The sequence below is a fragment of the Mustela putorius genome, unplaced genomic scaffold (assembly GCF_011764305.1).
Source record: "Mustela putorius furo isolate JIRA1106 unplaced genomic scaffold, ASM1176430v1.1 tig00000253_pilon_pilon_pilon, whole genome shotgun sequence".
NCBI classification, from domain to species: domain Eukaryota; kingdom Metazoa; phylum Chordata; class Mammalia; order Carnivora; family Mustelidae; genus Mustela; species Mustela putorius.
The window spans coordinates 6,384,086-6,397,415 of record NW_025421329.1 but is presented as its reverse complement, the minus strand read 5'-3'; the positions used below and the strand labels follow the sequence as shown (position 1 = coordinate 6,397,415).

The 13,330-nt window shown below is 47.5% G+C and overlaps 1 protein-coding gene across 11 annotated transcripts in view; it reads right to left on the bottom strand.

The window, feature by feature from the left end:
• RIN2 (Ras and Rab interactor 2) overlaps positions 1-13,330 on the bottom strand; it is a 223,509-nt gene that overhangs the window by 14,461 nt on the left and 195,718 nt on the right. For all 11 annotated transcript variants that reach the window (XM_013057060.2, XM_004754139.3, XM_004754135.3 and 8 more), the window contains one exon: positions 11,300-12,448. In XM_013057060.2, coding sequence (XP_012912514.1) covers positions 11,300-12,448 — 1,149 coding nt within the window. The remainder of the gene's footprint in view (positions 1-11,299; positions 12,449-13,330) is intronic.

Sequence of the window (13,330 nt, the reverse complement as noted above, 5' to 3'; positions counted from 1 at the left end):
GGCTCTCTGCTCAGCGGGGAGCCTGCTTCCCCACACCCCCTGCCTGCCTCTCTGCCTACTGTGATCTCTGTCTGTCAAATGAATAAATAAAATCTGTTTTTAAAAAAAGCCAGACATAAAAGAGTATCTCCTTTAGCATTTTATTTACATAAAATTCAAAAGCAGGCACAATTGAATCTACGGTGACAGAAGTCAGAATGGCAGTGACCCCCAGGAATACATGAGGCTGTGGGAGGACCCTTCTGGGGAGATGGAGATGTTCTATGTCTGGATCTGGGCGGGGCTACCTGTGCGTGCGCGGATGTGAGAATCTGTCAAGCTGAGCAGTTAAGATGGGCACATCTTATGAATGTAAGTTACAATAATTCTGCATAAATCAAACCAACAGAAAACAACTGCAGACCAGCTTGAGATTTTCACCTTGAACCCCAAGGGCAACTTTTAACCTCAGGGTAAGCCTGGTCATCTCTGAGCCAGAGTGTTGACACGAATCATCTACACAAGTTCTGTGCTGTTCCTGGGGGACAATAGCACAAAGCCTATTACCAGTGAGCAAGGGATCCTCATACAACACATCTTCACCACCAGGGAAGGGACACTGGTCTCTGTGACACAGACTCCCACCCTCAGGAATGGTGCTATGGAAATCTTTTGTTAGGATGGTTAAAATCTGAGATCCATTGCCAAGTGCCCATTCTCTTAAAATCCAAAATTGGAAACAGACAAACAAACAAACAAAAAAACAATGTTCGATTTTTTTTTAAAAGTATACTTTTTAAAGATCATAATTTAGAAATAGGACTGGTCTCTTTGCATTCTTTTCCAGGACTTTACTCCTAAACCCTGCCCTCTTAAAGCCCTTAATAAGCATAAAGAATAGGAAAAAATAAAGTCCAAATTACAGAGATTTGGAACCCACCTGGTTCTCTCCAATAGGAAAAACAGATTCTGCTCACAAAGCAAGAGGGAAAAATGATTTGGAGAAACAAAAGGAACAGAAAATCTTTCAGAATATGGACTAGCCCAGGAAAAAAAGAAAGAAAAAGAAAGAAAGAAAGAAAGAAAAAGAAAGAAAGAAAGAAAGAAAGAGAAGAAAGGAAGAAAGAACGAACGGATTGGTCACATTTCTTATAAATTACTACTACCTGTTGTTTTCTACTATCTTTGGTTGCTTAAAGTCCAAGAAAAAAATCTTTTAAACTGTAGGAATAATTATACTATTCTAGACACCTTATATACACCAACTCTTCAAATACTCAAACAAACCCCATGGAGGGAGGACTGTTATTTTTTCATTTTCTAGATGAGGAATTAGACCCAAGGAGATCAGTGCCACACAACTGACAAGAAGGCAAGCCAGGATTCGAACCCAAGAAACCTGATTGTGTCAATTGCATTTATCTGCAAACAAATATGCAAAGGACAAGAAAATATTAGAGAACTGTCTGAACCACAATGTTTTGAATTTTTGAAACCAATTGTTAGCGGAATGACCCAAATTGGAAGTCAACTTTCTGAAAATATTTAGATAGATCCTATCAATCATTCCCCAGGCTCATATGCAAGGGGGAAATGGTTAAGAGCATGGCAGAGACTTAGATGCTCCTGGCTTAATGAGCCTCGGTGCAGTAACGATTAGGAAGCGTTCGATGTGTTGGCCTCTGGTGTCTTCCAGGAATAAAACAGAGAGCTCCATCTCTGTTGCTTCACTCTGACCGACAGCACAGATACCAGAGAAGGTCAGAGCTTGGACAGGGAAGCATCACAAGACCGGCTCAGGCATCAGCTTGAGCACTTTCTGCTTATCCGCTGCTGCCTAGGGGGAAATGAGAGCCTGGGAGGTGAAGGTGAAATCCAGAGAAGGCGCGTGCTTTACAAAGAACACTAGGCTCAGGCAGGCAGCGGGGCAGCCAGCCTGACTCTATCTCTCTATGCGGCTTTGGCCAAGTCGCTTCACCACTCTGTCATTGCCTCCAACCTCTGAACCGCCATCTCATGGCCCAAGGAAGGCGAGACGGAACTGGCACCCTGAATGGTGGCCCAAACAAAACAAAATCACCACTGACATTCTCTGGAAGACTCTCACAGTACCCAGAATCTAAGCGACATAACGTCCAGAATGTGCAGGCTGCAACCTGGAGTTAGCTGACAAAGATAAAAGATGAGGTCACATGGCCTCTTGGTTTATTTGAGTTCTGGCATTCTGGTTAATTACTTCTTTGTAATAGGAAAGCGACAGAAATCGAAGCTAAATTTTAATGGTGAAGTTCTACCTGTGTAATTTATAACATCCTGGGCTTCCTCTGAGCAGTTCTAATTCCAAGGGGGCTCTACATATGGAGCCCCCTCGGATGTTAACCCTCATTTTGTATGTTAACCCGCATTTCAGTGGTGGGAAGTGGGCACTAGGGCATCTCACTGCGCAGGTGCCTGTGCAGCGTAAAAGTCAAAAGTCTCTCCCAGCGTGGTGGAGACACGCTGCAAGCCGGTCCGGGCTGCCAACAAGTCAGCAGGCACGACGGGCCTGTCCCTTGACCAGAACAACAACACGAGCTGGGCATTTTCTTTATGTGCTAATCTATCTTCCTTTGACTGCTTCATTGGATTAAGGATTAGAACTGACACGGACTGTGTGCCCGTGTGTGGCTGGCACTGTTTTGAACTTTACTCAGATTCAGGATTTAAACCACCCTTCGATTGAAACCAGTACATATTTCCCATTTGTTTGAGCTTGGGTTCTCCCAGAGGCCAATCTTGAGACAGGGACTTGAGGGTGAGTAGTTCACTTGGGAGGTGAGCCCGGGAAGCACCAGCGGCAGATGAGGGGAGTGGGATGGGAGAGAAGGCTGCCAACGCTGTGTGCTCTGTTAAGCCGGTTATTATTGGGGGCGGCTGGAGCTCAACCAGCTCAACCTTGTCGGATGTTTGAGACACAATGCAGGGCATGCCTCAAGGGTGGTCCCATCAGAGGGGAGGCAGCTGGGGTATTTATACACCTGCTCCCTTCAGGTTCTGGGAGGGTGGAGAGGGCATTTACCTCCTAGCCTTTCCATCTGCCCTGGACAAGAGCCCCAGGGGGATGTGAAAATGTCAGGCAGGATGTCTTAGGCACCGGCAGCTGGGAATCAAACAGGTAAGTGAGCGTCAGTGGGGCAGGCACAATGCTGTCTAGTTCATATAACATAGGAAGAAATGGAGGCACAGAGATGTTAAGACACATGACCAAGCACACACAGCTCATCAGCAGCAGAGCTGCTGCTCAAACTCAACAGTGCCACCTGAGCATGGACTCTAAACCACCACACGCTTCTGCCTTTCAGCTGAGAAATTTATCCACCCCGTCCTAGCAGAGCTGGGATGGAACAACCAGATGGCCACAACAGAACTCTGCTAATAATCCTCTGTACCAACTTCTAAAAAGTGGACTACTTGGTGTTCAAGTGGCTCTCTGGTTACATGTGAAGTCCACATGAGCCGTTTCCTACTTTGCAACCTGGAGGGAAGAAGGTGACCTTTCCAGGCCTTAGCTTCCTCCTCTATAAAATGGGATTACTCACAGCTTCCCAGTGGGACTGTCGGCCCTGGTGAGATCCCACAGGTGAGCACTTCCTATCCACCTGTCCCCTAGGCAATTGGCAAGGATTGCCGGTCCCCTCTGTTCCTTTGGAATGTGGGGTGTGTACCTTGGGATAGGGACTCCAGGTTTAATCATTCAGGCCTGTTTGGTTCTGTTATCCTCTGTGTTAACAGTGTTTTACTTGGTTTGAAATGGGAACTGAAAGTGCTTCGATAAATTAATTAAAAAGCAACTTGGCTTTCTGGCCATCTTGCTCCCTCGTTCCCTCCTGCTCTTCCTCAGCCCCTCCCACCCACAGGTACAAAGGCAGCAGAGCTGCAGTCTGGCCCTCTGGGTTTTCTTGTCTGGAACTTGCCAGTGTTTCCTCACAGCCTCATTCTGTCCCCGTATAACAGCTCAGACTCCCAGACGAGCTGAGTGCCTTGGACAGCGATAATGTCTTTCCACCTGACAGGTGGACAGCTCCCAACCCCACTTGGGACAAGAGATGAAGGGTGGATTCGGTTCATCATTGACAGTTTTTGGTCTACTAATCGCAAAGGCCAGGGTCACACTGCTGTCCCTGCTCTGCGTTTATGTCTCCCACGCCCCTGGCCTCCTGGCTTGTCACACTGGCCTGCAGGTATTCATGGCCAGTATCTAATTCAATTGGTTGGTACCTGGCTACAGAGATGGCTAAAGAGTTCAACTCTTACCCTGCCAGGAGTGATTTTTCTAAAATGCTTCCCACCAACTTAAAGACAGCTTCTGGAGGTGCACCCCTGCTTTGCCCTCCCTCCTTTGCTCCATATCCTCTTGAAGAAGCAACTCATGTTCTCACTGAAGGCAACAGCACTGTGGCCCCTCTGTGCCTGTGCACCTCTTCACATGCTGTTCCCTGTGGCTGGTGGGTTCCTTGCTTTTCCCAACATGGATTCCCATGCAGCCTTGTCTGCCCACCTCCTCTCCACTCCCTGGTCCCTGGTGTTCTGTGTGACCACTGCGTTGGCACAGAGCAAACTAGACTTCTCTCTTTGACGCCAGACTTCGGGGGGCTCAGGAGAGCCTGTGGCAGTCCCTGGCCACAGGCCCACAGGTAGCATGGGCTCCAAACGTGACTTCTGAGTTGAACCGAAAATGCTTCCTTTGGGTGGCTACATGAAAATTATGTTTCTTCTGCTTACCCGTGCAGAACACAGGAAGCGTGACTCTGGCAATGACGTGGGGCAGTCACCCCCATTCCTGCAGCGCCCTGTCACTCCACAGGGATGTCCTGTAACCTGGTTTGCTTTACGTTTTGCGAGCAAAGCCTGCTTCAGTCCATAAATAATAGCAGGCACTTTATCAAATGATAAGGGAAGATTGCACCAAAATAAAGATGGGGAGCACGGGTAGGGTGGTGATTCACTCATAGTTTTGTTCGTTTTGGTGGGCTTTGAGGAAAGGCATTATGGAAAGTATAGGTATATTCACATCATAGTTTATGTATGGAATCGTCACACTGATTTCAGGGCCTTCTAGTAAAAGGCCAGTAAAAACCAAAGCAGTGGAGGGGGCATTTGGGTGGCTCAGTTGCTTAAGCATCGAACTCTTGGTCTAGACTCAGGTCATGATGTCAGGGTCCTGGGTTCGAGCCCCATGACGGGCTCTGTGCATAGCGGGGAGTGTGCTAGAGAGTCTCTCTCCATTTCCATCTCCTTCTACCCCTGCTCTCTCTCTCTCAAATAAATAAATAAGTACTAAAAACAAAACAAAGCAGGGGAGAAGAGCCCAATCTTCCTTACGGAAAAATTCTACAGAGCCTGGAGGGCTCAGTCAGTTAAACGCTTGCTTTCGGCTCAGGTCATGATCCTGGGGTTCTGGATCGAGTCCCACATCAGGCTCCCTGCTCAGCCGGGAGCCTGTTTCTCCCTCTGCCTGCCACTCCCCCTGGCATGCTCTCTCTCTGACAAATAAATAAATAAATAATCTAAAAAAAAGAAGTTAAGGAAGAAAAATTCCAAATAATTTATGTAGCTCCTCTGGCCTCGGGGAGGCGGAGCTAAATTCTAGCTGCATCCCTGGGTTCTGGGCGGTGCTTCCTGGCCTACTTCCCCGAGTGTGGAAAGGGTGGAGGCAAGAGGTGGCATTTTACCCAGCAGAACTTGATGAGTCAATGCTACGTCCTGTGGAGAGCAGGCTGCCTCTGGTATGGTGACTTTACCACTGCCGTCTTCCTCCCTCCTCATAAAAGGGCCCACAAAGGCAGTGTAGCTGCTCTGGGTGATGTGAAAAGCCCGCTACAGGATTTGGTTCAGTCCCATTTGCACCCGGGCTTGACCTTGCTAAGCTTTTGTTTTGTCATCTCTAAAAATGAGGATAAGGGGACCCCCCCCAAGGCATTAAGGGGACTTAAGGGGCTTCTATGCATTAAAAATTGCTCCGTAAACCATCAAGAACCACACACCGGAGAGGGATTATGGAGGCTTTCACTTGCTTCTATTAAAAACACAGTATGCATTTAACACATACTCTTGAATTTTACAGAGGGGCGGGTTATGACTCTGGTTTCTTAAAAGAAGCCCTTGAACTTGGCCAGTAAGTGAGGGTCTCCAAAGGGGACATTTTCCCTGAGAGGTAAGGTGGGGGGTGTTCCTGCCCTGGCCTGTAGACAGACTGGGGGAGCGAGGCAAGCCTGGAGGTGGGTCCCAGGATGGTGAGGGCTCCGTCTATAGATAAGACAGCCAATTGGGGCCATTCTGTTGGCGGAAGTAAAGTAGCAGTGGACGTGTCCGACTCTTAAAGATACTGATGCCTCCATTTCAATCAACACATCCTTTCAAATGTCCCCTTGCTCGCACTCTCAATCACTGTAAGATTCCTCTTTTGCCTGATGATGTTTCCTGCCCAATAGGTGCTGATGACTCTCTTGAGATGGAAGATTCCCGGGATGTAGTCAGAAAACACTCTAGCACAAACCTTATTGTGATGCCATCCCAGTTCCCACCTTGTTAGCAAGGGCTCTCTTTCTCTGAATTCCCGAGCTACCCATTTCCTTGCACAGTGTATCATGGAGTCGGGGACTCCTAACAGAGATTCTTAACTCCAGAGTTATGACCCTTCTTTTAGTTGTTATGATTAACCCAATTTTTGATGTCCCAAGGCAAAAACTACAACAAATTGATGCCCCATGGGAAAAAAAAAGAAGTGCTTCCAGCTGGTGTCCTCTCTTTAATTTTCAAAACTAACATAAGCATTCTTTTTATATCTTGCAAGAGGTCAATTTTTCTCCTTTCTCTCTACCCTTTGCCTGCTGTACAAGGACATTCCCTCCTTGCAGGTGTTATGATCACATGGTCTAGATTAGAAGTCAGACTCAAGGTTCTAATCTCATCTTGGCACCAATATGCTGCTCTGGTCAAATCTCTCAGAATGACCCTTAATCTAAAAAAGAGAAGATAATTACTCAAGGGCTTGAATGAAACTGTGAAATACAGATTAAAAAACAATTCACACTGGATACTGAAGCTTGAGGAAACAAAGCGGTAGTAATTGTTTAACTACTAGGGAGTCACTTCAAACCCCCTTTCTTATTTGTGCTATGCTCTCTGGTGTCTAACCACTTCTCACTATTGTTTGCTATTAAAAAAACAAAAATCACATATTTACAAATTGAGTTTTAGAGATAAGTTTTCTTTAAATAATTAAAATGTTCTTCAGAGAAAATAGAAGTTTTATACATAGCAACTAAATAAAGCAGAACACTATTGTATTGATTTTTTTGCTACTGAGTTTTAGGACTACAAATACTTGTGCTCCCCCCTCCTCCATGATTGTTGACAGTCCATGGTGGGCAGTTCAAACAAAATAGAAAATTTGAGATGAGTAAAATTTTTGGAGTTGGAGAAATTTTGTTTTTCTTGAAACAAACCTTGAAAACAGGGATTTCCCAAGATTAATGTCAGATCAGAAATGAAAATTCTTTTGCTTGAATTAAAAAAAAAAAAAAAAAAACACTGACCACAAAAATGCAACAAGTTCTGCAGAGTGGAAGTTTCACGATCAGAAATTTTGAACTGATATCTCCCATCAGCTGAAAAAGACCAGAGCAAGACTGGTATGATGGGTAAGCTCACCAAAGAGGAACACACATGATAGAAAAATGAGAAATGTCGCAACCTGTCTCTATTTTACAGGGTAGGACAGGCCAGTCCTGAGTATACCTCGCTGCAGATGAAGTTACCGATGCCAGGACTTTCTCACAGGACCTGAAGTTTTGTAAAAGCATCTGTTTGTCCTTTCTTATACCACTTTGTAGAGTATGGGGGAATGAGGGTGAGCAGAGAGCTCTCCAGAAGGGAAGCATCATGTGGGGGCTTGACTCATGTGGGAACTCACCATGTCTTATCCCCATTGGCTTCATTCCCAGCCAGGAGAGTGAAGCTGATGTCAATCCACTGACATTGATTCAAGACCCTCGAAATGGCAGGGCTTCCTGGTGATGGTGCTGTAAAGGGCAGTCTAAACAGAATGGAAATTCTCCATACTAGGACACAACCATTTAGAGTGGCCATTTTCTTCATTTTTGAGGTTGATTACTTATCATTTTACACTCCCCTAGAAAGTGCTGGCCGGAAGGGCTGTGACAAGATATATGGAGTAGCAATGAGTGAGAGCTGCTTGGTGTTTCATGGGCTTTTCTCTAGACAACTGAAGAACCACTCTCTAAAGAAGACAGATTAGCACCACCTCTAGATCCTAACTGGAGACACGCATGCACTCCTCCAGTCATTTTTCACATACGAATGATAGCTCTAATTCTACGTGGGTTAAGCTAATGAAATGCCTCCTCTACCTCCCTTGATTTCAGGACAGACATTCTGTAAATGCAGGCTTTATATGTAAATTCCCACCTCTTGGTTCAGAGCGATCACCTTCCAAAGTTGTGGGAATGGAGGACAGGACTAGACTGGCATTCTTGAACAGACTAAGGAGCATTAGCAGATACCTGTTCAGAACCAGCTTGAGGGTTGGTATTCTGAAGATGGCATTCAAAGTGAATCCATTCAGAGTGAATCCATTAAAAGTGAATTACTTCCTTCTGGGAAGTGAGATACGGTAGGAATATGCAAACAATTGAGAAAAGATCTTGGTAGAATCCAAGCTCACCTACTTATCAGCACTGAAACCCTCTACAAGTCACTTCTTATATTTTGGCCTCCATTCTTGAATTTGCAAAAGATGAATAATATCTATGTAAATGTACCAACCTTGAGTTGGTTCATGAGGCTCAAAGCAGTGACTGTATCAACCAGTCTAGAGTAAACTAGTGAGCACTTTGCTCACGATCATGTCCAAGACTATCAGATTAAGTCCCATTTTGTGTCAGAGTCATAACCAAGTGACTTACACACTGAAGGGGGTCGGTTTTCTGATCATCTTTCCTCTCCAGTTGGGCAAGTGTTGAGTTTCTCAGGTTGACCTCTGCTCTGGTTCACCTTCCTCTTAATTTCAAAAGCCCAACCCATTCATTGTACTTTCAACACAGAACGATGCTTTCATGGGGGAAGCAACATGCCATGAGGTACTTGCTTTCATGCAAAGGTTTCAAAAACCAAAACAAACAAGCCAATCAAAAAGTGAGGCAATGCTTAGTTGGCCACACCCACACCCCCTAACAGAACTGTAGTTTGAGCTGCCTCTTCCAAATGCTGCACCTGCTGGTTACTAGCTAGTGTAGCCTGGGGACAAAGGGCTCCACCTGGCAAAGCCCTGCGTCCCCCACCCCACTGGGGATGCCCATGCCTGCTTCACAGGGGTGAGGCCAGGCCCTGTTGACATCACTTGGCCAGAACCCTGGCTCATAGGAGAGGCTACAAAGATGTCAAACCCCTTCTTGTCATGACCTTAGATTTTAAATTAAAAGCTGCCTCCTTCCAGAGCAGCAAAGTGTACGCCTGTTTTTGGAGAAAATGAGCCCTTACGCTCTGAGAGCGAGTACCATATCTGAACTTCCCTTCAAAAGAAGCTGGCAGAAGGGCCTCCTGGGGAACAACACTCTGGTGGATGCTTACCAGAGTCTCTGTAGGGAAGGAAAGGAAGGCCCCTGTTTCCTCGGGAACCTTGTCCCTGTGGGCTGGTTGGCGCTGTGGCCCAAATAGCTTGGTGCTGACATCAGTGCCCGCGTGGCTCCCCTCACGGGACTCCCCGAGAGCAAGCTTCTTCCCTCCGTTCAGCGTTCCTGTGACTATGGCATGGGAGCTGGTCTCCCCTGAGGAGCAGGCTCCCAGTGGGACAGGGGACAGGATGGCCTGGGTGGCTATTCTGCCTTCCCCAAGAAACCTTTTCCAGTTTGAAGCACACCACGAGGGCACATTCCTTCTAGCTTCTCTCCTCAGCAACACCCAACTCTAACCCCGCCCCATCAACCAGGCTCAAACCATGAGAAAACAAACAAGGCTTTGATTCCTTTATGAGAAAATCAAAGAGCTGCTAAAACTTACTTAAAGGAGAAAGAGACAGAGACAGAGAGAAAGAAAGAGAGAGAAAGAGACAGAGAGAGAGAGAGAGGAAAGGAGGGAGAGAGGGAGAGGGAGAGAGAGAGAGAGAGACTACTCTCTACCACATACTGTTTACTACTTTCAACAAAAAGACCCAACCAGAAAGAAGAAATCTGGGTTTAGCTTTATGAACTGCCCGAAAATATCTGGTAGCTCTTTCAGCTGTGGCTGCCCAGTGAATGAGGTTTCAGAAATTAGCCTTTTAGAGTCAATCTTCTGAAATTAAAAAAAAAAAAAGAGAGAGAGTGAGAGAGAGAAAAGTCCTTGCAACACTCTTGCCCTGGAAAAAAAAGACGCCTTGCCAAATTCAAATTTTCCTTGGCCAAAGTAACTATTAACAATCAGCCCTTCGATGAGGTTATAAAGAAAATATTTCCCCTTGACTTTGGAGAAAACACCTTTCATGTGACCTCCAAATATGTTACTTATTTGAAAAGCACACAAAATAAACTTGCCTTTTCCTTTTTTTTTTCTTTCTTTCTTTTTTTTTTTTTTTTGCTTACTCCAAAACCGTGTTGCTTAAGGAATTCTGCAGCATCAAAAGCCAGCAGGGTGGTTCCCCTTTTGGTAAAAGGGTGACAGGGTGGTGGTCCCAGGGGGCTTCTGGAATTGGGGCTGTCCTGGTTACTGAGCTGTCACTTGTCACACAGGTGTGGTCACTATGGAAACTCTTCCAGTGGCACAGCCGTGACGGCTGCACCCTTGCGAACACACGCCATCCCTCGGGAAACAGTGAAAACAGTCCTTTCCAAAGAAAGCAGAGGGAAACACCCTTCCAGAAGACAGCACAAATCCCTTTCTACTCAGGCGCTGCCTGCAGAGACACACTTTCATGTTGTGTGACACACACATGTTGTGTGACACACAACATGCCCCGGCCATGCCCGACACACAGCCCGAAATCAGGTGGGTCACTGAACCCTCAGAGGGCACACTCTACCCCCTGAACAGAACCATTCAGGGGTTCCCATCCGCAGCTTCGAAAACAGTCGCAAGCCCAAGACTCAGCTCTACGGTGAGGCTGCTTTAAGAGGTTAGGGTGCCATTCCAGTAGGCAGAGGGCATGGAGCCTGTTGTTGTTTTGAACCCCAGAGAAAACTTCAGCCGAGAGCCCTGCCACGGGGATGCACTGTTCTACGAGGTTACCGAACAATTTCTGTTTAAAAAGAAAAAAAAAAAAAAAAAAGGCCAAGTGGGGACTTACCGATTTGGTCTTCGGGGATCAGCGACTCAATGGGGGGGTCCAGCTCTGAGCTCTGAGCCAAATAGTTCTTCACCTGGGTCATGAACTGCCGGATGGTCTGCAGCATGTCGGTGCTGGACACGTGGCACTCCTTATTCTCCTGCAGAAAACTCACGTAGTCCTGCACCAGGCAGCCAAAATAGGTGCACTTGTCCCGGGACAGCTCCGCGATCCTCCGGACCATGCGCTTCTCCGGCGTCATGAAGGAGCTGAACACCCCGCTCATCTTGCGCAGCTGGGACTTGACGAGCTTGGGCAGCACGAAGGAGCTGTTCCTCTTCTTTTTGGACTTGATGGGGGGGGCCATGGTCTCCTGGTCACTCTCTTCTTCGCAGTCCTCCAGGCTGCTGTTGGTGTCTGCCTCATAGCCGAATAGGGGCATGCTGCGGTCGAACTCCAGCGAGTCGGAGGAGGAAGTGGAAATGCTCATGTCGCTCAGCCTCTGTCTGCCTCCATGCCACGGGGGCCGTGATTCAGGGCCGGCGGCCCTTGTGCAATCCCCCGGGGCCTCGGCAGGCGGGGCCCCACCTGGCCTGCCAGCTGTGCGGGGCTGCGGCTGCTCCGGCTCCTCCGGCTCCCGTTCCCGGCCGGGACGAGGCCGGCCACCGGTCAAGGTCTTTGCGCTGCCTTCCGCCTCTAGAAAAGAAGCCTGCTTCTTCAGCCGGGGCGGAGGGATGGGGGTTGGTTTCGTTCCAAGCAGAGCTACGTTCCCATGTTTGTTATGGTTGACTGTTTCTGGCATGCTCGCCTGGGCTTCGGTCCTGGACAGCTGAGGGCTTGTGTGGAGACTATTAATAGCGGGTGGCGGGGGCCTGGGTGGGGGGGACCGAGGCCTCTCGGTGCCATTCGCGTTGGGAGTCCTGGTGCAGGGCCGTTTCAGGCCTCCACTGAGGTCCTGGCTGTGCACTTTCAAGAAAAGAGGATTAATAAAACACAGGGCTCCGTTGGTCTGGCTGCACTCCAGCTCCGAAGGCGTCCTGGTTTTTATAGAATGCACTCCATTTATAAGGCAGAGCTGACGAGAGGCAGGACAAACACCGTCTGAGGAGAGAGGCCTATGGGGAGGTGGAGGGTTTGGGGGTTTGTTGTCAGCTGGAGAGCTCCAAAAATCTGAAAGTCATTATCAGTGAACACAAGAATGTAAATACAGTACTCTTGGGCCATTCCTTCACAAATTAAAAAAAAAAACACACTTGCATGACAACACACGTCTTTGAAGGGGGAGGCGCCACACTTGGGTGTTTTGTTTTTCTTTTTTTCTTTAACAGCATTCCCTTACTGGAAAGGGTAGAAGTGGTGCCAGGCCCAGCTGTGGGCTCCTAGGAAGGCTCCAGGGGCTTTTTACCTTCAAAGCCCTTGAGAAACGGCTTGGCTAACATACAAAGCCAGCCCAGCCTTTGCGCAGGTGAGGAAAGGACTGGAATTGTTACAGGATAAGGCTGGAGAAGGCCCCGGAGCTCCCCGACTTGCTTTACAAAAATTGAGCTTACTCGAAGAGCAAGCCACCCTTTCCAAGCTGCTTCTTCTGGAGGTGCCCTCCGGAGGACCTGGCAGTTCCCCTTTAATGGGCCGGACCAGCAGCTGGGCCTGGGGGATGTTACACAATCTGCTTGGGGTTTTATGTGTTCAGCATTAAAACCCCAAAAGGAGGAAAAATACACACATGGAACCCATCAGCAGAAAAAAAGGACAGCAGACCTATGCAAACGCTAAGTGCAAGTTCAACCCTTTATCTTTATCTTAGTGGTTAGCTGCCCACACTCCCTAAATCCGAGCCCTCCTTACCACTATGGCTACACGCACTCAACACTCTTTGGAGCAGCGCACACTGCTTACTGTAGCTAAACGGCCCTATGTCACTTACATATGGGGCTCGGGTTTCCACGCAAATCGTGGGAGACAGGGATGGTGATGATTGTCGTCTGTTGTGATTTCCATTCGGATTAGGTTATTCTCTCTCTACAGCTTTGCCTTGTTGTGGTTGCCTAAAAT